Source organism: Dipodomys ordii, unplaced genomic scaffold (assembly GCF_000151885.1).
Source record: "Dipodomys ordii isolate 6190 unplaced genomic scaffold, Dord_2.0 Scaffold37, whole genome shotgun sequence".
Taxonomy (NCBI): Eukaryota; Metazoa; Chordata; class Mammalia; order Rodentia; family Heteromyidae; genus Dipodomys; species Dipodomys ordii.
Window position 1 is genome coordinate 10683234 of NW_012267253.1, and position 26696 is coordinate 10709929.

At 34.2% G+C, this 26696-nt stretch overlaps 1 protein-coding gene across 4 annotated transcripts in view; it reads right to left on the reverse strand.

The window, feature by feature from the left end:
* Positions 1 to 26696, reverse strand: part of Nrxn1 (neurexin 1) — a 1024002-nt gene that overhangs the window by 909244 nt on the left and 88062 nt on the right. For 3 of the 4 annotated variants that reach the window (XM_013018015.1, XM_013018014.1, XM_013018011.1), the window contains 3 exons: positions 14718 to 14735; positions 10998 to 11027; positions 10204 to 10215 (listed from right to left, as the gene is read on the reverse strand). In XM_013018015.1, coding sequence (XP_012873469.1) covers positions 10204 to 10215; positions 10998 to 11027; positions 14718 to 14735 — 60 coding nt within the window. The remainder of the gene's footprint in view (positions 1 to 10203; positions 10216 to 10997; positions 11028 to 14717; positions 14736 to 26696) is intronic. The other variant, XM_013018013.1, reaches the window with a different exon arrangement.

A 26696-nucleotide genomic window follows, 5' to 3' on the forward strand; every position in this document is an offset into this window, starting at 1 on the left:
CAAATCCCTGCATAAGGAAGGAGACATTACTCATAAGGATGTGGCATTTTCAAATATATTTGTGGATTTTTAGCAAGAGAGAAGAGCCACTGAGAAATTTATCTTTGACAAGATTATGTCTGGTGCTCCTCAAATTACATAAACCATGCCACCATCCATGAGAGCTTCCCTAGGTCCTGGAGTGGCACTCCAAGGCTACTAGCATTACTTTTCCACACTTTGGCTTTTCTTGCTCCTAGGAGCTTGGGTTTATCCCCTTCAGCACTCTCCTTCCCTTTCTCTGAGTTCACTTCATTGTATATACTTCTTTCTGAGATTTGTTAAAAGTCTGATGATCTATCTCCACATAATTTCAATATCTGGATCTATTGCTATTATGTCTCAAAGAATATTATACCTTCTTTTTTTAACAGACCCCAACGATGAACTGCCCACTCCCTAAAACATGATCTTTTCACAAGCAATGTGATCCTGTTATTTACTTAAGGCCTTCTCCAATCTCCACAAAAATAAGTCAGAATAATCCATTTTTGGCTATATTTGTGAGATATTTGATGACACTTCAGCATTTGCTTTTAAGCTTATAATGGGTTTGATCCCTTTACCAGAAGTCTATTTAATCAAGAATAATGCTAATGTACACTACAAACTGCCCATGTGTGGGCAACATGTACAATGTGCAAAAGTTGCCATAAATATAATTTTGGATTTGCTTTTTCTCTTTTCTTTAAAGTAATATGTAATCTGAACTCTATACAATGAAAGTTTTAACAACATTTTAGTGGGATCCTTATTAATTTGAAAATCTATTGTTTTGTTTTGGAGGGAAAAGAGTTGATGAATAAGATCGTCATTTATTTGGACCTTTCCAAATGATTGAATTTCTCTTAAAGCTAAGGATTTATTCATTGTGTCAACAAAGAAAGTGAACATGGACAGTGTGGGCTGGGTAAACAAAGTGGAGGTGTTATGAGATGATAAGGGGGATCTTTAAGGAGTTCATTACCAGTTAGAGAGCAAAAGCAAGTTAGCTGAGTTGGTACAGTATAACTAATTGTGATCTGTGTATTCTGGAGGTTTTAAGTAATGGATAGGTAGATACAACATTATATCATTTGAATATACCACATTAAACATATATATATATATATATATAGTTTTACCACATATACTATGTATATGTGGTAAATTTTAAATTATATATACACAATTATGTAGGTGTATATATATATATATATATATATGTACAGAATTCCAAATTACCATGGACCTTATACATAAAATTCAATGTTAAGTACCTTCAAATTTTGTATATTTAGACATATGTCCCAATGGACAATGAGGGTTGAGTTTACTGTGCAACCATTCTGAGGACTAATGACCTGAGCAGACAAAGGTAATAACTTTAAGGTTTGCTCTCATATTTGAACATGAATTCAAATGCCCTTATAGGGAGGAGAGATCCTTGAGATGATTTGGTCAAAGAGATGTCCTCAAGAGAAAGCATTTCTTTATTTTTTTCTATTTCAGGAATGTCATTGTTGAAGCAGAAAGAAAAGAAAGACTTATCCTGATAAGTCACTGACATTACTTTTAGAAATAATTCAAGAACAAAAGCCAAAAGGAATAGTCCTCATAGACATCAAATCAAGTATGAACTTTCTTCTTTCAAGTGTGAGTTGGTTTCTTTGCTTATCCATCACGTTGAATGACTCTTAACTCTTAGTCCCCTGGAAAAGAGTGCCCCTGGTCACAAAAAGTACAGATGGCTCAGTGCAAATCACCACCCTTGCTGGGAAGGCAATTGAAAACACACACACCCTGCTGACTGTGGGTCAGATAATGTGTTATTTTATTTAAACAAATAAGCACTTAAAAGGTAATCATAACCAGACATCACGATTCTTCTAGGTCAACCCAGCATCAAAGGTAACTCTTCACTGAACTTAGCAGTAGATTTCTGGCAGATTTGCTAGTAGCCATCTGTGAAACACACAGATAGCTGGTAAATGAGGGCTTCCCTGTGATTTGGAATCACAATTGGCCAATTTAGGGATTTCCATGCCTCTGGTAACACTTTAGCCCAAACGAAATTGGACTGCTTCTTTAAGTGGATAATTTAATTTTCTTCAAATGTCTGCAGACTTTACAATGCCCAGTTTAGAAAATGAAATAGGAAACTAGGTCAATTGACCAGGTTGGGGAGGGGGAGCTATGAAATCACACACAAAGAGCTTTGAAATCATGCAACGTAATTTTTAAATTTTCCGATTCATCTTTTCTCAGCAGCACAATTTTATATTCTGTATTTGGATTATATAATGAAAGAATATTAAGATGACTGAAAATGGTTTTAGTTTGCAGCTCTGGTAAAATCCCTGTACTTTACTTGGATGAAAGTAAATATTCATCATTAAAAGAATGCTTCAGTATCACTAGATCTGAACAGGTGGTGGTGTGGCAATCAGTCCACCACAAATCATAGACAAACTAACAGAAAAGGTAAAGCTGTGTCTGCTGCTAATAGGCCTTGTATAAGTAGGTATAATTGGAAAATGTAGAGTCCTGAAAACTAGTAATTACTATGCATGTGGTTAAGTTTCTTGTCATCAAATACCTTCAAAACATCTATTTGAAAAGCTATGGTCCTATGTAACAGTCACACATACAGAAAATCCTACTTAATATCACTAATAATGACTACGCATGGGCCAGCACCTTTCTTCTAGTTTGCCCTCCTTCCCCCCAAAATGCAGTAAAACACTGATTTTAAAAAGGTGGTCTTAGGCAGTAAAGCTCTTGGTATATAGAGTTCTCCATGGACTCAAGAAGAAGGAGTCTACCTTTGTTTTTGAGAAGTACAACATAAACTATGTTACAATAAAGTCTGAGAAGATCTACTTTATTCTTTGAAACTTTCCCTCTGTCCACAAATTGTTCAAAGATATTCCCTTGAAAAGGCCCCAATGAATCATGCTACTTAGCAGCCAAAGATGTCCAAGCCATCACAGAGACATACAGAAGTGTTACTATCATCTTCTTAAGGAATTATTCTTTTAAACCTGATTATTACAGACATTTTAAAGAAAAGCTTTGAACATCAGTAGTTATGGGAAAGCCTTTCAATCAAATATCCAGAGACTTCCTTCACTAAACAGAGAACAAGGGAGATTAAAAAGCTGGTCCTGGTTCCCCTTCCTTCTTCTCATCCCTGTCCCAACTTCCTCCCGCCAGTTCAATGAGACTTACATTTTCATTGACTTTGTCTATCTTTTGTAAAAAAGATAGCTCTTAGAATAGAATGGAAAGCGAAGTCCAAAAGTTAATTTCTATGAGAAAGAAAAATCATAAATGACAAGGTCTTAATATAACAATTAGAAGTTGGTAAGCTATCACAACCATTTTGTGAAATAAATAAAAACATTTAATAAAAATACACATGGTTCCTTAGTTGTTACAATTCACATCAACTGAAACATTTCTAGGCACTTTTGTCAATTGAGTATGTCACCCTGCCATCAGTAGACTAGCCATATAACAGATGACACAATTAGTGCTTTCATGTTAAGTTATTGGCTCAAGGTCAGTAAAGAGCAAAACTGGAATCTGCACTCAGGCTTCACAGGGTCCTAACACTTTCTCACCATCCTGCAGTGCTTCCCATTTCTGATATAAGGCTTTTCTGCCTTACAATGAGGTGAAATATATCACAAATAACATTTTGTGGAAAGTTTCCTTCATAGTACTTCTACATTTTCTTTGTCAGAACAAAATGTATAATTCCAATGTGTAATTGGAAGAAAAATTTTGAAGTCTCCATAAGAATGGTTATTCTTGGGGCTGGGAAGGTGGCTCAGTGGTAGAGTGCTTGCCTTGTATGATGCATGAGGCCCTAGGTTAGATTCCTCAGCACCACATAAGCAGAAAAAGCCGGAAGTGGGGCTGAGGCTCAAGTGATAGAGCGCTAGTCTACAGCTGAAGATCTGAGGGACAGCGCCCAGGCCCAGAGTTCAGGCCCCATGATTCAAATCTTCAGGAGATTTAACTTGTCATAATAGAAAATAGTATTTGTAGTACCTTAAAATTCAGAATGCTAATATTACTTTGAAAGATGATTTCTAGGCTCTGTTTACAAAATTCTATGATCCTCACTAAAGATTAAATTTCCTCCAGTAGATAAACTAATTCTTCAAGAAATAGCATTGTTAATATCCACTCACCAGCACCATTTATGAAATAAATACCTATGAAAGTAAAAGTGTTGATAATGACTTCATTTTTTAAAATCACATTTCAAATAGATGAAAAAGATAAAGGTATTTAGGGGAACATACTTCCTTTAAAACTAATTTTGTCATAATTTTTAAATTTACCATTTTCAGTAGTTATCAAAACATTTAAATTTCTATTTATACCGCCTCCTTCTATAATTATTGACCATGAAGAGTGTTCTATGTTCTTCAAACAACATAAATCTTTTAAAATCCTTGTTAGTTTTCAATATCATAACTGTATACATAATTTATGAAATCTTGGGAATTTTCACAGAGCCAATACAAATGAGTTAAAAATTATTAATAATAATTATAATGATGGTATTGATTAAACCACACTCTTCAATTGACTTTTCTTAGTTATACCTAGAACTGATAAACAGGAAAGCTCGAAGAATTGCAAATAAAATATGGAATACTCTTAGGGCCTTCATATGAATCAGGTAGATATATACTATATCATTTTAAAAGATGAAATTCTGGGTTTCCATATTCTGTGGCTGTTGATTAGAAAGGAGTATCCAATGCTGCAATAAAAGAGCTAACAATAATAGATGGAAATAAATTATTTCTTACTTAGATTACATGTGTACAAAATAAGTGCTTTGATTCAATGCTGTCAGCATCCACAAACTCTTCTAAACAACACTTTACCTATTTCTAGGAAACTAAATGAAGAAACATGATTTAAGAATCCATGCAAAACAAAAGAAATAAGATATCTTTATATTTAAATTAGATATATATCAGAATTCACAGAAAACATATCAGAAAGCTAGAGAATGGAAACTGGACATTTTACAGACCAATTAGCTACATGGCAACACAAGAGTTTGTAAGAAGAGTTTGTTATGTTATATAATCTATGACCTAGTTTTCTATGGTATGATTTGAAGGTTGGAATCTCCTCCAAATTCACTTGTTGAAATTCTATTCCCCCAGGGGTTAGATTCCAGGGACTCATTAGGAGAGTGAGTAGGCCATGATCCAGAACCCTTATAATGAGATCAGTAACATTATAATGGAGGGCTTTCTTGGCTCCAATTACCACATGGGGGAATAGAAAGCAGACTACATTCTATAAACCTGGGTCTCAACAGGCATAAAACACACCTGCACCTTGGTTGTGTATTTCCCAGATGCTACATTAGTAAGAAATTTTTGCTCCCTGGTTTTTGTTACTATGTTATACCAGCCATAGCTGACTGAGAGAAAAAATAAAACCTAACATCACCAAATAATTTACTTTTCTCTCAGGACTAAAATACCAATTTTAAGCGCAAGTATAAAATAATTGTGACATAGCATTATGGATAAAGTTTAAAAATACACAAAAATATGATATATATGTTATTGATTAGTTGTAAATAAATCAGCTATATCCTGATATTAATAAGATAGTTTGAAAAATTTCATTTTTATTTTTCTGATAAATGATTAAGTTTGATGTGAAAATTTCACTATAACACTAAAAATAAAACTCATTTTAGAAATGTGCATCTGTATGCTTACCAATTCTACTTATAACATTTGGTCTCCAATATCACAAGAATCATAAATAATCAAAAAAGAAGTATTCATTTGATAGACTCAGACATTCATTATGAAAATATTGTGCAAATATTTATGTATTTGTTTTGTATAAATTATGTATTATTATGTATAAATGCAAGCTAATGAATATGGTTTTATTATAAGACAATTTAGATTTTGACTTTTCAGACAGCTCACTATTCATACGTAATTTAAATATAGTTGGGCGTTACAACACATCAGATTGAAATACAGTTTAAAAAACAAAAGGAAAAGTTTATATAAGATAGTATAACACCCCATTTCAATTTTAGGCAAATTTCATGTACCTATTATCTCACGCATATAAATATCTAAAGGTAAAATTTAGTTATCTATCCCTATGACAGCGAATTGCATTACAAAAAAATCACACAAGAAAACCCCACAAAAACACTGAAAACCAATACTTACAAAACTACAATGACTTTATTTCCTTCCAGTCCTATTAATTTGTGTGGGCTAAGATATGTATATGATAGTAGAATGAGGATTTGCTAGAAAGAAATATAGGAGAATCTTCACAAAAAATATAAAAGATAGGAACAAAAAGACAAGTTAGCAACAGAGACAGAGAGTGCCCCCCTTTAGGCACTTGATACAACTCACTTTTTTTATTTGAGTAAAGTTCCTCTTCCCTTTTCACTCTGTGTATTTTGAGTTTTCTCCTTTCTTTTCCAAGTTATTTCCATTATGCTTAGGTCAGGGAAAGGGCACATTTAAGTTACAGTAACAAAAATGTTTGGAAGCACAATAGTCAATAAGAAACACAAACTTCCTGCTCTCTTAGAGCTTACACTCTACTAGGAAGAGTTGACATTAAATATAATTTAAAATATAAATAATTACAATAATGTTTGAAACATAAGCATTTAATCCAAGCACACACAGTTAACTAATGATAATTAATCTATGTTCCTCAGCAACTAACCAGCTATTATGGCTGGATTTTCAAATATAAACTACTTTGGCTTTTCCTCATTTAAATAGTCATTCATTTGATTTACAAAGCAACTATAGTAAGGTATACAAAAACAAACAAGCAAACAACCAATTGTTAGAATGTAAAGAACAGTTAAAATTCAGGAAAAAAAGAAGGAAAGGCTACATTTCCAGACAAATAATTGAACTGACATTGTAAGTAAAAAGTAGAATGAAACTATTGTTATTAGTGATTTAATAATGGTGACAAATTAATTTTTTAATCAAGCAAAATTTCAACTGTCCACAAACATCCATACAGTTGGCTCTGAGTACCACATCTTGAGCTCTTTTACAGAAAGCTAAACTTCTCTAACTAAAATTGAATCCTAGGTCATATCTATTTAAATGTGCCATATTCTTGTTTAGAGATCATAAAAATAAAACACATCCAAATTATTGACTCTAGCGTTTGAAACAGAAAAACCAATTGAAACTATTTGGCTACCATAGCCTTTGAGAAAGGCTTGCATTTCCTTCTTTGTGACAACATACAACTACTGACCACTCCATGTCTGAGTCCAACTTAGGTGTTTCATCATGCCGATAAGGTAAAGTATTTTGCAGATTCCAAACCCTGAGACATTATGACATGTGGAAGGATTCACACCAATCCCAGAAGGTTACAACAAAGGAACAGAGAAAATGATAACTGTTGTCAAAAACTTGTTCTCTTATACAAATGTCAATTACTTTTGTTAAATGGACATTGACAATTTCAGGAAATATTAAGAATCCATGTAGAAGAAATTCTAATGATACCAATGATGTCCTTGAATTCAGTTTTACTTCTGGGTTCACAAAAAAGGAAGTTCATCCCAAAAATTCTAAATTCACTGCTCCATGGAAGAAAAAAAATAAATGTTGAGGAGAAAGTCCCCATAGTTCTGTCCTCACCATTTTTTTACCATGTACATCATTATGTATATCCTTATATTTATTGTGTATATCTTTTGCATCAATAAGTTGATACAAAAATGTGGTATTTTATTCTGGCTAAGATTTACTTATATGTGCAGGGCTATAAAATACAGTGTTTAGACTTTAAAAAAAATACCATAGGTTACAAAAACAAATCTATTTGCCTATCAGAGACCCTAAATTGAGTCATCTTTAACTGTTGTGAATTCCTACCATACTCAGTACCACGCTCACTGCCTTTTTGCCACTGGTACTAACTTGTCCATGCCTTTGCAATCTCTTCTCTGCTAACATTCTTTCAATGTGAGGCCCTGACAAAACGATGATGGTATTTTGGCTCTAAGTGATTTGTTGATTTAATGCACAATTAAAGACTGACAAATCATATTTCTCATATCAACACATCTAAGTAACCAGCATGTAATGCCAGCCACTCTGATTTTCTAAATGCTCAAGTCCATCTTAAAATTATTTTTCCCAGGTTCCACAGAAAAGTATCCTGATGCTAGTCATAAAACAAAGTTAATGTAAAGAACACAATAGAAATCACAAATTGTATTACTCCTGGTTTTGTGCTGACTAAGGGACAAAATTTGATGAAAAACAGTGAAATGAAAGAGTATTTTGTACATAACAGAAAACACCCAAGATGGACACAATAAAACAGAATGAAGTTAAGTGACACTCAACATTAATTACATTGAGCAGGTATCAATTGAACACAGACATGAGCTACTGTACATGTGGAGTTACATGGCTAATTAGAAAAATCATATAAAGAATTACTTCTTCATAGTGAACATTTACAGTATATACTCTTAGAACCTGTGTAGGTATATGCACACTCATACAAATAGATACATATCAATATACAAACAAATATACTTTATTCAGCCAGGAAGCACACTATAAGCATACCACACCCTAGGTCTATGTACTACAACATAGGGGAAGTACTCAGAAAGTTACCAATCAGTGAGAATTTGGCTGAAGGTAAAAGTTATACAAACGTACCATAAATAACAAAAATCCTTAAAAGATTTGGTACATACTGATAAGTTTCATAGTTGCTACAGTGTTAAAAGATGTTAACATGATAAAATAGTAGTCAGGCAAAAACTACAATAGTACATATTATTCACTGAAAGTATTCAAATAGCATTTGTTTCTAAAGCTCTATTTCATATGCTAAAATTTTTGATAGCATTTCTATTACTTCTTGCTTAGCTCATGTTCAGATGTTTTTTTCAAGCAGAAAAGATCCCCTACGGGCTGACAAAAAGGTAAAATTGTAGAATTGTGAATTCTAATGCCATTTCCCCTGAATTAGCATTTTAGAGTATAAAATTCAAATTCACGTTTAAGGTTCCAAATAGTAGAAATTTTAAAACTAGAGACATAGGGAATATTCACTAAAACAAGGTTAAAAATAGCTAGATGCTGGGCATTGGTGGCTTATGTCCATTATCCCAGCTACTCAGGATGTTGAAATCTGTAGACTGCGGTTCAAAGCCAGCCCAGACAGGAAATTTCATAGGACTTTTAGGTCCAATTAATTGAAATTTTTTTTAAAAGCTGGAAGTTCAGTTGTGTGGCCAAAGTAGTAGAGTGACTTGTCCAGAAAAACTCAGTACCCAGGCCCTGCATTAGAGCCCCAGGACTGGCATAGACACTACACACACACACACACACACACACACACACACACACACACACACACACACAAAATGGTTAGAGACTATCCTGTACATTTGCCACAGCTATATAGCACCTACTTCATTATACTGACAACAGTAAACAGAATGTGGATGGTCCTGAATGGAAAATTAAACATGCCTCTGAGATTTCTATCAACATTATTCTGAAGTCCACATGCCTGACTTAATCAAGTAAAGCGAGTTGGTAATATTATGAGTTAGTGTGTTTTTAGAAACAGCAGTCTTGTTTTACTTGTATATCTCACTATACTGTATTGTCAACCACCCCTGGAATTAATAGGTGCATATGACATCTACCAGACAATAAAGTGACACATCCATAGAGAGATGATTTTGGTGTTGCATATGCATAAATTTATGTCTCAATCCAAAATGGCTGGGGGTCAGATGTGTCCCACCTATGTTGAATGTTTAAGGAGGATATATTTATGGTGATTGCCCTTATCATGTAACTATCATTAAATGGCACTACAACTGAAATCATAACCTGTAGATATTTTTTAAATATATTAATCATGCAGCCAACATTTAAATACTTTCAGGAAGAAAAAAAGAGGGGATGAGTTCAAGACAGAAATATACTAATGGATTTTTCTTACCTTAGATTCATAAAAATATTAACACATATACCTACCTCCCAGTACCCATTACCAATGCCAAAAGGTCTAAATATGTCACAAAATTTAGATACACTATAATTCATACAGAGGATATTAGGAAAAAATAAAATGTAATACCTTTACTTTTACCTACGTATTTGATGGAATGGGTCCATGAAGAAAGGTTTTCCAGACAAAGAGAATAGAGAAGAGAAAAACAACAATAAGAATTATGAATATATGTAAGTGTATTGCTCTTTGAAAATTAAACAGACAAGAAAGTATAAACCAAGTTTTGAAGAGCAATGGAGAGGCAATCATTACATTCTAACAATCCTGCCCCCTTTAAGGCAAGTGCATGCAAGGAATTAGAAGGCCCATGCTCATTTATAAAATATTGCACAAGATACACAAAGACCCTAGGTAGAAAAGTATTGATTCCATGAGAGACTACACTCAGCATTCTAGAAGCCAGAAGCTAATGATGTCTGCATGTTCCCAAACTGCCATGCATGAATGAAAAATGGACTCTTTTTTTTAGTATAGAGGTTAAACTGGGTATTTTCTTTCCGTATTATCCTCAGATGGTCTCGGTTTTCCTTTCCTGTAACCACCCTTAACTGCAAATGCTGATAAATGTACAGAAAAATCTTGAAACACAATTCCTTATGTCTCACTTATTTGCAGATATTCTAGTGCAAGGAGTAGAGGAAATAAATAGCCACAGGAGCAAATTAAAACCAAGCCAACAAAGAAAGAGGAGAGAGACACATGAAAAAATAAATGTGAACAAAAGTGATGTATTTCATTTGCAGCCAAATACTTTGCAAGCACTTGCCCACACTTTTTTTTTTTTTTGCAGTGATGGTTTGAAAGCAGCTACAGAACAAGAAAACACTGAAAGCAGAGTGGAAAAGGAACAGAGCCCATACCTTGGTCGCCCATCATCAGGTGCGCCAGACCTTGAAGGAAAACAAGAGCACAGTCAGCAATAAACAAGGGAGTATGGCAAGGCAGGGTCGTCACGGAGACAAAAATGTTCAGTGACAGACATCTTCTTTTCTATCAGACATGTCTGTATCACAGAGGCAATCAAAAAGCATTCTTTCAACCCCCAGTTGGAATGCTTTGGGGCAGAGTTATAAAACTTGCAATTTAAATACTGGCATATGCTGTACTGTGTATTTCTCTCTGTATCAGTTGGACCAATCAAAACTATCAGAGCATGACTTAAAATCCAACCAATCCCTTACATATAACATCTGCCCTTTGTGCCCTTTGATGAGACTATTTGGACCCTGCCCCACAGGGCTTGCATTCTTCAGTGATGAAATTATGCTATTAAAAACATAAAGGGATATTTGAAACATGGGCTGGGTCTGAACATTTTCCCCTCATCAAAAAAAAATGAGCAGTTTCATAATCAAATGGGAACAAAAAAAATCCTTAGTCACACTGAGATGATAATGCAGAAAGTTTTCCTTGTGGGGGACATGTAGTTACTGACTAGGGTTGGTAAAATGCATTTTTTTAAAAAAATGTATTACACATGCAATTGTCAAGCCTGAATTTACTATAGAATGATGTTTTCAAGAAAGATAGATTTCTTTTAGTTTGAAATATATTCTGTGGAGAACAAAATTATTCAGCATTAATATTGACTTACTCTAGTTTACTATAATTAACTATAATTTTAGGGTAAGTAAAGGTATTTAATTATATGTATTACAGATATGATTTTACCATCAAATATTTCTAAAAGTTATCAGAATATTATTATTTCAATAGCTTATTTTCTGTATGATGCTTCATGATGACCATCACTCCTTTTATAAGACTATTATAAGTGTTGTTTCTGTTTTCAGTTTGCTTTTGTTTCATTTTTGTAGTTACTTTTTGTAATTGCCTAGGTTTGAACTGAAGACTTCGCACTTGTTCAGCTTACTTGCGCAACTGGTTGGTGTTCTACCATTTGAGTCACATTTCTAGCCTGGCTTTATGCTAGTTAATTAGAGATAAGTGTCATGGACTTTAATTCACTGGTTAGCTTACAACCTCTACATATATCTCCTAAGTAGCTAGGATTAGAGATGTGAGCCACAGATGGAATTCAGCTGGCTAGTTTTTGCTGTTTTTGAGTCACTGTCTCATTATGTATCGCCAGTTCTTCAGCTGCCTAAAAGAATAGGTCATCTTTACCAAGTACTGAAATTATAGATGTGCATTGCCACAACAGGTAGGAAAGGCTCTATAAAAAGTTCTTCCACTACCAAGAAGCTGGTTTTTATACTAAAGGCCTACCTTTTTCTTTTACTCTAAATTTAGAAATAAAGATGGTTTTAATCCACATGTATTGTAAGAATTTACAAAAATGGTAAATCTAGGTAGAATATACACCTGAAGTGTAATAATTTGTAATTTCAATACTTACAGCTATTTCAGAAGTATTTGAAATGATGTATTTGAAACGATATATAAGTACTGAAGTAATCTGTATTTTCCTAAAATTTTAGGGGTATTCAAATATCTCTGTAGGCAGGATTAATTACAAATCATTACATAACCATAATGTGAAATTATTGCGATTATTAGAAACAGAAATGTTACATATGTATAATGCAGTCTTTCTGTATTACGTAAATAAAAACAAATATCACCACACAGGGAGATTTTAAAAAGTATGCTGATATGTTGATAATTTATATTTTATATGGTAAGAAAGAATGATAGAATTTTTTCTTAGGTCTATAATTTTATCCTTCTATTTCATTTTTATATACTACAGATCTATTTCAGCTACTATATATCTACTACCTATGCATCAATAACACTTATTAGCAAGTTGATAGAATGAATCATAAGTTCTGACATATTTGGAGACTTTTAATGGGTTTGGTACTGCATTAGTAAGGATGGAAATCGATCAGTTTTACATTCTACCCTCTAGATTTCCTATTACTAAGGGAAGGTTACCAGTCACTTTATAAATAGGGAATGTTAAAATTATGCCTGAAGAAACTTCATTACAATGGATTATGAGTCTATGTTCTGAGAATCTTACAAAACTTTGCTGGGATGACTATGTGAGAGAAGGAAGTATTCATGCATATTAGCTTGATTTTAAAGTCCTTTGGAATGCAATTGAGTTTAAAGAGGAAAAATTGTGGAACATTTTATTGACAGGTAAGGAAATGTAAAAGCACTTGAGTACTTTTCAAAATTAACTTTCAAACTGAACATGCACAACATAAATGAGATTGAATTTGGAATATAGCAAGACCGCAGGGTAAATCACTTTATCAAATATATACTCACATGCAAGAAAAATTACAGAATGGAAAAACAGAAACCATATATCCAGAGCCAAAACTTGGAACAAGTGATTCATGATTTCTTGAAGTTTTAATCTGTTTTATTTAAATAATGGGATAGAAATTTTAATGGAAATAATATTGTTCATGAAAGAGTTGCAGATATAATTCTGAGCCCTGCTACTTATCCATATTGTACTGACATGTAGTGATTGATGTTTTATCTTGGTTTTTGTTTTCAGACCTGAAATCTTGGTTACCTTAAAGTTTATGCATATGTAACTTTGAATGCTGAGGGCTTTTGTTTGGTAAGAAATCCTTCATTAACTAGAGATATTTTTAGAAGATGACTATAGTTAAATTAGAACAGCAATGCAAAGTGTGTTAAATGCTCTTCTGACATACAAATATTAGTAAATTTGTTTATTCAACAACTATTAGTGTTTTAATCATTTAAAGCAATAGAAGGCATGTAAAGTCGTAAGCCTTCCTTCTCACAATCATTTGCTATTTCTAGGTCTTTTCATGTGTGCATCCTTTACAGGAGTGAGTAGACTGACTAATACAATCAAAATTTTTAAAAGCATAACTGTTGAAATATATTTGCTGAACGCTAAGGGATTTTATATATATATATATATATATATAAACATTTCAAAATTCCTTGATAGATAATTTAAGAAAACTTCAATAAAATGTTTTTTAACATACACAGAAAATTATAGATATACTTACCAGTAATCACACTGGAATGTGTGTTCTATTTCCAATGGCCAATGGCTTAGGTTTTTAAATCTAAATATATGATTTTTTACTTATAGTCAGCATTTTGTTCTATGTTCTTTTCATAAATCAAATCATTTGAAACAAATCAATGGGCTTGAAATGACCATGACAAACATTTCCAACAAAAAAGAGGAAATCATTTTGAGCAATAAAACATGGAGTAAAGTCATGCACTGTATTCTGGAGCTATGAAGACATAGTTTCTCTTTTAGAATAAAAGAAGATGGAGCATTGTATCATTTTTCCATAGAGAACATAAGTAAGTATTCCAAGGCCCATGTGGGATGCTGAAACCCATCAAAAGATGGAGATAAGACTGACTTTCTTATATTTGGGGTTGATGAAATGTGTGTGTATGTGCATGTGCGCACATGCGTGTGTATGTGTGTGTATGTGTGTGTGAGAGAGTTCTATACGAAAAGTGATACAAGATCCAGAAATCAACAAATGCTCAGAAAGAAGTTCAACTTACCGTCTAAATTCGAGATGTAGCCTACTAATACTACGAAATTAAAAGGCAAAAGAGGATAGGAAAATAAGGTAGAAAGCACCCACCTTCCACATTGTTGTCTTCTGAAAGCACATAACAAGGAGGGAGAGAAAAGGAAAAACATTCATTAAGCAGCATGCAGACTGGACCTTGCCTTTGCATGTCTTCCTCATGCAAGGCATCAAACACATCATGCAAGTGCTCCATCACTATCATTCAAAGAGAAAAACAGTCACAGGGCAGCAGGTTCCCTCCCACTGGCAGCATTTACAGGATGTGAGACACAATTTTAGCAATAGAACAAAGGGTCTTGGAAAAATCTTTCACTTTCCTGTGTAAAGTAAGCGATATACTGATTGCTGAAAGGGTCTTTCTAGATTATTAATTTATTTAATTTATTATTATCTAATTTATTTTCATTTTTATTTTAGAAATTCTATAAATTTATTTAGACATGAATAAAGGTAAGTCCATTCAAAATAGCTATGAGATTTCATTTAAAGTTATTCTGGTTCTACCAAGCCTAGTATCCTTTGGCCATCTCTGCTTTTTGGTACTTTTAGTAATTCAGCTGTTTTCCTTAAAAGAATAAAATTTAAGCAACTAAATCTAGCTTTATTTAACAGTCATATTTTATCACAAATCTGAGGGTTGGTCAACCATAATTTATTAAAATTCTAATCTTAAAATAATCTTAGAAAAACTGAGCATTGCAAAAGAAATCCATTTGGAAACTGCATGTTCAGCACATTTGTCAAAATTTAATCATTTTGAACTTCTCTTTGGGATGTGGGCATGAATATTTTTTAATCTATTGACAATATTCAGCAAAATTTTCCTTATATTTTTAATTATGTAAACAGGATCTATAAATTTAATTATATTTCCATATGTACCATATGAAATACAAACCATATAGAAATAGGATTGATATGTATTTCCTACATACAACCCATAAAGTATATGATATATAAACTATTATTACTACCTACTAAAAGCCATTTGACAAACAGTACTTGGGAGCTGGACTAGAACTGAAAAGTGAGTTGTCTTAGGGGCTTAGGGCAAGAGCAAGTTTTCAAAACTTTTCAATAGCAACTTATATCAATGTTAACATTCTAGACTCATCCCTTCATGTCTGTTTGGTTAACTATGCTCTACAAAGTGATCATTTGATCAAAGGCATTTCCAAAAGCATAACAAAGGTGAATGTAGAAACTTGAGAGCAAAAGCAAGTATAAATGTACCTCTTATAAGGCTTTATGAATTTCTTTCTAATGAATAAAGTTAGAGAAGATTTAAAAATCACTGAATTTTTAAATGATATTAGCTTGTAAATGAAATACATACACATCATTATTGATGTTGTGCCAATATATTATAGAAATAAACTCACAGCTGTTAAATATGGATCTAACAACTTTACACAAACACTTGGTTTGCAAGAGTTTGTTTTGGAAAACAACAACAACAACCACAACAACAACAACAACCCAAAACCAACAAAAATGATTCAAAGAACTAGTATGTGATAATTCACTTTTAATTTGGTTTTGGTTTTCAACATATTAAATAAGAAATTAGACAAAAATTTTTACTTTCCACAGTGACTTTGACAGGCTGTGAGCACATATAATAAAATATTGTTTCATTGCTTTATAGTGGAAATAGAACATTCAATGTTTAAGATACCTTTGAGTTTTATATTTACTGGTCCTTGAAACTATATGTTCTGTATAAAATGGTTTTGAAAATAAGATTTCTATGCACAATAAAAATCATAAAATCATAAAAATCATAAAATCTGATGGTCTGTCAATTACTATGACATTATTTAATTTCTGTAAGTGAATGATTAGAAATAATGGTTTTTGAATAGCAATGTCACGGTAGGAATTTGGGTCAAGCTGTATAAATAAATGTATAGTAAGAAAAAGTGAAAAATAAAATAGAACCAATCTAGTATTGACATCTATCTTAGAATAGTGCTAAACAATATACTAGGAAAGGAAATATGGTCATAAAGTCAAGGACATAAATCAGTCCCCAGAAAAAGAATTCTTTTCGCTTAAATGAGGACTGGCCCATAGGTGGTGCTACCAGCCTACCCTATCCTGTCTTCCCATCCATCCCTTTTCTCAATTCTTCAGAAGAGGACAAGCTTGACTAACAGATTTCCTGTGTGGAAAACCAAGTTATATATCCAATGTGTAAGCAAATCTTGACTCGATCATGTTCAGAAAATTGGTTGTTGAAAATTTAAATTTTGTAGAAAAAAAATCAAAGTACTAGAAAAAAGGAAAGGTGATACACTAATTTCAATGTAGGAGAAAAAAGAAAAACCCGGCTTGAAAAGACTCTTGAGTTCCCATAGTTTTCAGATCCAACAGCAGGATATATAAAAGCAAAATATAACAAAGAAAAATCTCAGTTTTGTTGTACATATCCCTTTTTGGTATCCATTTGTTGGTTTTAGATGACCTATTTTTGTTAATATAAAAGTCACCCTTGCATTATTTCAGAACTTCGATGTTATTATGACTGATGGTAGTGCTACAATTTACACCCACTCTCCAGGCACCTTTCTTTGCTCCATTCTATTATTTTAGTCTAAATAACACATATCCATTCAGAAGAAAATGGTTCTCCTCATCACACAAACTTCTGCTGTGTGTTTTTGTATTGTTCTTCAGTCAAGGTTTATTTCATTTTAAGTTACAAAACAATAGATCTGAATTTTGGCAAGACACAATAAGGGGGAAATAATTTGTTTTGGCTAAGTAGAAGATTGAAAGCAATTCAACTGACCTTACATATGGACATTGTCAAGTTAGGAAAGCTTCCTTAAAGTGCACAAAACCAGTCTTCTTAATTCTGCTGACAGTCTTGGCTGAATACATGAATTAGCCTCTTAGTAATAAATGTTACTCTGATAACCTTACTTCCTATAAAGACCACATTCCTTTTTTTGTGGTTTCTGTTTTTAATGGGGTTTTGTTTTACTATAAAAACATAAATCAAAAGCTGTGAAAATGCTAGTAGAAATTGTTTTATTCTTCCAGATAAGACATGTTTCACAAAGATGGAAACTAGCACCAGAATATGTTACATTATATAGGATTATGATATGGGGGAAGTATCAGGCTCCCTTAAATCTTATCTTTTAATTAATGCAAGAATACTTATATGATTTTCCTATTAGCCCTCAGCTTATGAGAATTCAGGGGCAGCGACTTAAGTGACAATATTCTTTGCAGAGAATTTTACCTATCTGCTTTTCAGAAAAGATTTAAAAATAAGAAAATGAATTGTTTCAGTATGAAAAAAATAAGAAACTTAGGATGAATGAACAAATTGAAGCTTGGAATGAAATGTCACAAGTAACTGCTTTCCCTGTAATCAGTGCACAAGTTTAATACTATGACTATTTTCATCTGAATATACAACAGTGTTCAAGTTGTGTGACCTAACTCACAGTAAGATTTGGCTAACATCATTGGAGCGTCATTCCTTCTCTTTGGCATCATTTATTTTGCCCTGTGAGTTGCTTGTGACGAGCTCATTTCATTTACTTTGAATCTTTTTCTTTATCCATACTACTGCACAGCACCTGACCTATGCTCTTCCAGATGGGTACAGGGCATCAAAAGTACTGGTAGCAACCACCACCAAGAGGAATTAAGATCCTGTGCATTCTGCCATGCATTGAGCTTGATAGCGTCTGTCCTCAACTTTTCAACTCCTCAGGTTGCTTAAGACTTGACTCCTCATTTGGGGTATTACATGCCATTAAAGCAGTGTCTGGTTCCCATGGTGGTCCCGGAGGCAGCTTTGTTTCACTTTAGTTTTCTTTTATTATTTACAGTGAAAGCCCTTAGAAAACCTCAATAGTCTGGGTTTGCTTCAGGGACTGGGAAATGGAGGAAATCACCCAGACTGTGGATTTATGCAGTAGTCAAACAGAAGAACAGAAGCACTGGTCACAAGCAACGGGAAGTTAAGACAGAAAAGGAAGCATCAAGATCTCTCATGGAGGTGTAAGAGAGGAAAGAAATAGCCTTGGGAAAGATCTGGAGAGTTTTAAGGACATTTTAACGGATGACCTAAACTTCTTGTTCTAAATCCACCTAAATGAAATGTGAAGGCATGCCCACCCATGCTGTGTGGAGTCCTAGTGTTCAGGGATGGAGGGAGCCAAGAAGAGCTTTCCTCTTCCTCACTGCTCAGGAGTGGGAGGAGGGAAAACTGCAAACCAATTACAGCCACAGGGATGTTCCTGCCATCACACTTAGAAATATAAATCCATTTTACCTAGGAATATGTTTTCACCAAAGTATCTTTGGTGTTTCATTCAAAATGTTCCAGTTGGTTAATGGCAGCTATCAAAAAAGGAAAGCAAAACAGAGCAGCAAGACAAGAGGGAAAAGAAGAGATAGAGATCAAGGAGGTAGAGATAGTGAGGGAAGAGATAGAGATAAATATCGAGAGCAATTGAGGAGGGAAGAAGGAAGAGAGAAAGGTAAAAGAGAGGAGGAAGGAGGTATGGAAGAAAAAGGAAGGTAAGTTGGTATAAAAATGGCAAACTTTTCTGCTACTTCAGCTCTTCGATGGATCTAGTAAAATTTAATAATTATTAGCCGACATATTATAGTATATTGAATGACTCACATAAGCTATAATTTGATTTTTTTCTTTTCCTGAAGGGTTATTGTAAGGAGTGAAACCACAGATCTGGCTTGGGTTTTGTAGCCTTATTACTGTCCTACGGCTCAGCCTCCTCAAGGGTTAACATTTCTATGTTCATTTCAGCAGTTGGACTCAGGAATGGTGTGTTGCAGTTAGCAGGGACTGGAAGAATGGTGACAAGTACAGTCTATGATGTGTGTGCTCATGTCACTCAGGTTTATTTTTATTGCTTGCTGAGAAATGAATGCGTCCTGATATGAAGTTGACAGATAACATTGAGCAAAGTGCTTACCGCAAACTCTCTTTCTTGAGTTCAATCAGCACTGCTACATTACTCTCCATGGAAAACTGGGTCAGGCGAGCAGTGCTTGCCTGTCTAATAGTCTGAACTAAGCATATTTTACAAAGTATTACAGACAAGCCCTAGGGTTGAAGCATGTGGATATACTTAAGTGTTCTCCTACCTACCTTCCCTACCTATCAACCTTGTAGTCAGTACTCAAAGAGTGTCAGCAACAAAGAATACTTGTCAAGGTGTCCTAGTTTTCTATCACTAAGACAGAAAGTAAATAAATTCCTGCTAAGTATCAAGCACTCTTTCTTTTTTCTCTCACAAATGAATACAGACACTTTTTTAAAATAAGCATTTAAATACTTTGGACTCTATTCATCTGTGATTCAGTTCCCAGTCCAGTCCAAACATATCTATTTATTTTTTCTAAAATAAAAATAAAAAGCATAAGCCACAAACCGATGGCTCAAAATTGAGTACCAGTGGCTCACTGGTGCTCACGCCTGTAATCTTAGCTACTCATGAGGCTGAGATCTAAGGATGTTGTTTGATGTTAGCCCAAGTAGGAAAGTCTGTGAGACTCTTTATTCCAATTAAGGGACAGAGTACAAGCTTTGAGCACAAAAACTGGGGTACAGTGCCAAGGCTTGATTTCAGGCTCCAGGACTAATACAAAAATGAAATGAATATGGGGGATAGTTTAAAATGCCAACTCCCCTGTATTTGCTAAAAGCTCTAATTGGCAGTAACTTTTTGGCTAGCAGCATCCACCTAAATTCACCTATTCAGAAAAGAAAGTTGTGGACCTGAGATTGTGTCCCTATTGAGATCTGTCTACAGCCCTACACAGGTACCTTAGGCATGGTTAGGGTCACTAGAGATCATATTTCTAGTCAGCCAGAAAGATGCTTTTGCAAATTAGTCTGCTGAACAAGCTACACTGCTGTAGCTGGAGAAAAGGTCTGTGCATCTGTTAAAACATAAATGTTGTATATAATTTCCAGTTTGGAGTTCCTGACTATGTAGTCTCAATGCCCCTGAGTCAGCTTGAAGAAGTTCTCTGTGGGCTGGGAAGGTGGCTCAGTGGTAGAGTGCTTGCCTTGCATGCATGAAGCCCTGGGTTTGATTCCTCAGTACCACATAAGCAGAAAAAGGTGGAAGTGGTGCTGTGGCTCAAGTGGTAGAGCGCTAGCGTTGAGCTGAAGAGCTGAGGGACAGCACCAGACCCAGAGTTCAGGCCCCACAACCGACCAAAAAAACCAAAACCACAAACAAAAACAAAAAAAAAAAAACAAAAAAAAAACGAAGTTCTCTGGTTATTAAAAAGTTCTCACCTTGGTAAATTAACCAGGAGGAACTACTGCCTAAACTGTCTTAAAAACCAATGGGTCTGCAGCCTTCAAAAGCCAGTGTACAACCAGGAATATGGTGGGAAATTTCACTAAGGTCAGGCTTCTTTAACTAGTTTGTGCAGAAATAGCAGGTACCTCAGCAGGAGGTATGACAATCTACCAGAGCTGCTGGGAGACATTGCTGCTGAGGTCAAGCCCATCTCTTCTAATCTGGAGATTCCTGTTTGAGTCAAGTTCAAAAATGGCCTGGCAGCATCTGGAGACTACATCATCCTGACCACCTCCACCGTGGTCAATGTGGACTGGACTCCTTCTTGCCTGAGTCGGTCACCTGCAGCTGATACCTGGTGAAAGACTATTTTGGATCTGCCTAATGTAAGACTTTGGTTCCAGGACATTCTTTTGTGGGACATAGATTTGTAAATCAGAACCTACCTGACATAGGAAATCAGGGCAAAGTCCCCTACTGTTTGGCACCAATCATATGAAGCCAACTTTTAAACTGCTGGAGACTCCATAAATTACAGGGGTAAACAGCCTAGGCAAAAATTTGGTCCTTTTACAGAGAAATTAATTATTTGATTTCACGTACATAAGAAAAAAAGGAGGGAACGAAGGAGGCCAGGTCTGGCAGGTGCCATATTGGCCACCTGGTAGACGGTAGGGTCTGGCATCTTGTCTTCATGCTGGGGGAAGGAATGACCCCCACCTCATCACCATCACCTGCCTCCCAGGTAATGGGTGTGCCTGGACCCTGAAGGCAGGGGCGGGCACTTGGCTGATAGGTTACTGAATCTGTCAGTCCACTGCCCAGGACTGGGAATTTCCTGGGGATCTGCCCACTGTGCTGACCTACTTTAGGCCTGGACCAGCCTAGCTGCTGGACTCCATGCCACCTGTGTCTCTGTGATTGTGTCCTGTGTCCTGTCTCCTGTCATTATGGGGTCCCAATTCAGCTCTCCATTGGAGCTGAATTGGCTTGTTGGTATTGTTCTTGTTATTTCTTTCCTCTTTAGCATGTTTCCTAGCTAGGTTATGTTTATTTGTGTGTTGCAGGTCTTTGTAACAACTGGCGGCCTGTAGCCTGTTAACTGTATAATAAAGATTCTACTATTCTAAAAAAACAAAAATTAAAAATTAAAAAATTAAGCAAAATAAAAGTATTTTCTGAGGAAATAGAGGTTTGCATAAATACATGACTAAAGTGAATTATAAAAAGAAGTCCTAAATTTTGTGCTTCACAAGTAAAATTTGCATAATATTCTACATAAAAAAATAAATCAGTTTATGTAATGTGATGGTTCTACCAATTAAACAAACATTATTGTATATAAGGAAAAACATTTTATTTCAAACAAAAAATACTTTATACTGCTACTTTTTTGAATAAGACCCTGCACCTGTATGAAATAAGTCAGAAAGCAAATTCACTGCACACTAAAAACAATTTTCAGGTACTCAGAACTTTTAGTTGCTCATGTTTACTGGCAAAAATCAAGATATGTTCAAGTTTTATAATTTAGAGCTAGAAAGTCTTAAACTGAAAAGCATAAGAAATAGATCTCTGTGGCTGAAATACTTAAATAGATTGAATTACACTATTCTAAGTCTCTCAAGTTTGACTAAATATTACTTAAAAATAGAAATATTTAGTAAATTTATTTAAAAATACAAATATTTAGTAAACTTCATTTAAACTGGAGGAAGACTGTTGTGAAGATTCATCTACTCTCCAAAGATTAAAGTCATTTATCCAATGTCCACTAAAGCTGAACTCCATTACAGTAGTTTCCAAGACCTAATTGTTCCAATATCAAAAAGTTCATAGGAAAAAAAACTAATAATATTTGTAATTTGTGAGCTTTTCCAGAAACAAGTGATGTAGTAATATTGAGTTAACTCAAATCATTATTGTATTCTTTAAAATCAATTGATGCAAAGCAGAAATCAGAGTGAAGTTAATTTTTAATAAAAATGATTAAATGTTATGAAAATCTCATGCAACTTGTTCCAAATGCCCTTTACAAAAATAAAAAGTAATCTATTGCTACTTGAATAGACTTGCCATTTTAAATGTACTCTCACAAGTGACTGGATATAACCTTTGCATTTATTTTCTTAGTTAACTCCATGTGGCTGAGTAACTTGACCAAGTTACCCCAAAAGAAAGTAGAAGATTCTCAGTGTGTTTATGAAAGTAGGTTTTAAGGATAATTTAGTAGGCTTTTACGGATTTCAGAGAGTGTTTTGAAAAGAACCTGAACTTGAAAGGCAATGCTACAATGCCTACTAAAGATAGATCATGTTCCTCAAACTATCGATTCAACTATCCATTATAAATGGAATAGAATAAAGGAGCAAGAAGACTGACTGTAACTAGGCAAAAGTATTTCATTAATCCAGACACAAGCAGATAGAAAATTGTTAAGGAAATTTTTTTTTAATTTCAATCATTTGCTAATTGTATAGTTTAAGAAAAATCCCTTTAGTGAGCAAAACAAAAAAAAAAAGTGTCTCAAAGTCTCCCTGTATCTCAGGAACAAATATTTCCCATGAGTGATCTACAATTAAAAAATCTTAGCTTTCCTTCTACAGTAAACAAGCCCAGGTATGTAAATTCATTTACCCTAAACTCTCTAACTATTTAAAGTAAAGCGATTATTTCACAAGTTCCTTTCTGTCTTGAAATTTTTAAGGCAATGACTCATTTCATTCACTGTCCTCACATCTTTGCTTTCCCTTTAAAATGTCAGAAACTAAAAATATTTTCATACAAAGCCAGATATTTTGATAAGTGAGGCAGAATAATATGAATTTGTCACAAAAAGTGGATTTTCCTTTTTGTAGTGATAATATGCACATCCAATACAAATATGATTTTCTTCTCTTGACATGTTTGATGTACAGTAAGTCTCCTGGAACTGGGCTGTAGTTTCAGATCTTGCCCAAACTCAAATTTGCTTTTGTAAATCAAGTGGTTCATATCACAGACTCAGGGCAAAACTGTTTGGTCACAGATGTGACCACCCCACCCCCTGTCTCTGAAGATGTTATAAATGAGGTTGTTTGAGCTGACATTTGAAACCTATTGAATTACTATGAATGTTAGCCATCGGCCAGAGGGACCCATGAGCTTCAAAAATGTATCCTTTATCTGTTGATTTACTAATCCAAACACAGATCCAAGATTTTAAGCCTCATCCATCTAATATTTCTCTGAAATAATCAGGCCTGCTTTAGAAAACATATATAAATATGAAGAAAAAATTTATACAACAACTTGAAATGTTAGTCCATCACTCACTCACTCATAGTAGTTCATTCCATTATTTTTGATGGCATGATAGAAATAGTGATATAACGAACTGTCTCTTGACATCTGTCTAAACTGTTTTCTCTCAGCAATTTCTGGACATAAACAGTTTCTGAGCTAAAAAATTAACTTTCAAATGCATCACATTAAATTATGACTCATTAGGAGCTTCTTTAAAATAGTTGTTAATTTAGTATCCTAACTACTTCAACTCAAAAACCATTAAATAAAGACATTGCATACTCAACATCAATTCAACCATATAAGTCTTTAATAACAAGCATTAAATAAATTTTAAATTTCCATTACTATTTATTTTCTTTGGATGCTAGTAATCGAACCCAGGGTCTGAGCAATATTCTCTGCTGGTTTGTTGAGACAGAGAATGGCTATGTAGCCCTCACACGCAAATGCTACTCAGGATTCCCGTCTCTGCTGCCTGAGTGCTGGAATGAAAAGAGAAACATTCCCTAACTGGATATAGTCCAACATGATAGCCACCACAAACATGTGGGTAATTGCATTCAATAACAATTAGTTCCTCAGTTGCACAAGAACATTGTACATAATCAACAAGCATATAGAATTAATGGCTACTACAGTACAAGTTGTGAACATTTCTATCATCATAGAAAGTTCTATTGGGCAGCAGTGTTAAGCTTTTTTTGTGTGTGTGTGGGTCATGGGGCTTGAACTCTGGGCTTAGGCACTGTCCCTGCGCTCTTCAGCTCAAGGAAAGCAATCTACCTCTTGAGCCACAACACACCTCCGGTTTTCTAGTGATTTACTGGAGATAAGAGTCTAATAGGTGTTCCTGCCCAGGCTGGATTTGAACCACGATCCTCAGATCTCAGCCTCCTGAGTAGCTAGTATTACAGGCTTGAGCCACAGGCACCTGGCTGCTAAGCATTTTTAAAGCTAGAATTTCCTTGAAATCCTGTCTCCCTTGTCTTTGTGTTCCAGTTCTAGAGCTTGAAATCAGGGCTTTTCTACTCTCTCCTGAATTTTGCTTGAGGTGAATGTTCTACCACTAGAGCCACAGCTCCATGTCTGGTTTTTTTTTTTTTTTTGGTAGTTAATTGGATATATAATAATCTCACAAACTTTCCTACCCCAACTGGCTTCTAAATGCCATTACTCACATCCTGCCCTCCTCAGTAGTTAGGATCACATGACTGAGCAACTGGCATCTGGCATGAAAACATCTCTTTTAATATCAAGTTACAACATGCCTTGTTTTGTTCCTTAAAGGAAATAATAAAAAAATTTACAAAATTTTAAAAGAAAAAGTAATTTACTTGAGAAGTACTTATTGAAATTATGCAACATGAAGAACTGTGTAAGATTTCCAATTTTAATTTCCAAATAACAATTGATAAATAAATGCTAATAAAAATTTTCCTGTATTTCTTTTATAACTTTTTTGACTAATTCTAACTATAGACAAGGATTATACTTTGCATGCTAAGTCCTTTGCCTTAAAAAGCAGAGTGCATATGCTGAATATAGTTAGTTTTTAAGTAATTTAATTTAATAATCTAACACCTTCTTTCATATAAATGTATATGTATATGTATATATATATATATATATATATATATATATATAATTGCCTTCCAAAAAGAAAAAATAACACATTGATTTTAAAATTAGTAAAAAGTACCTGGTACCTCACTATTACTTAAATGTATTATCATGCTAAACAGTAAGTCAAAGGCCATTTTCTTAATGTTGAAAGCCTCTTTTTGAGCATTACACCATAAAATACCAAGTACATAATTTTTTAAGGACTTTAATACAGGTGGGACAAGGAATTACAAAAGGATAAAAGAAGTAGCCAAACATCTAGTCAATTCCATTAAAAGCTGAGAACCTGCTAAAGGTCTATTTCATAGAAGTAGCACACAACATAAGAACTCTAAGCAAAATGAACAAAAGAACTTGGATATAAAAATGTCAAATGCAGAATTGAAGAGGGGGACAAAAGCTGCAGCAACTTCAAGAAGATAGACCAAAAAGTTCCACCTAAAGAATGAACAAAATGTACATAGTTTAAATAGGCGTGCCAAGTCTAGGTTAAGGATTTGAAGATAATAGGCTTCTTCCTAGGATGAAATGTTGTTTACTGGTTGTAGAAAAGTGCACATTTTCATCAAATCTTCATCATTCCACAGGAAAGTATGAAAGTATGAAATAAAAGTATACTTTCTGACCTCACTGACCTAGAACAGTCACATTTAATTCAGATGTCCCAAGCACATAATCTATTGTCTAGTCAATAAAGTATGAAGAATAACAAGCAATCCCATAGGATAAAGAGGTCATTTGACTTTAAGACCAGCCCCCTAATATTAGAATATCTTGAAAGAGAGTACACAACATAACCAGATATTTATCTGAA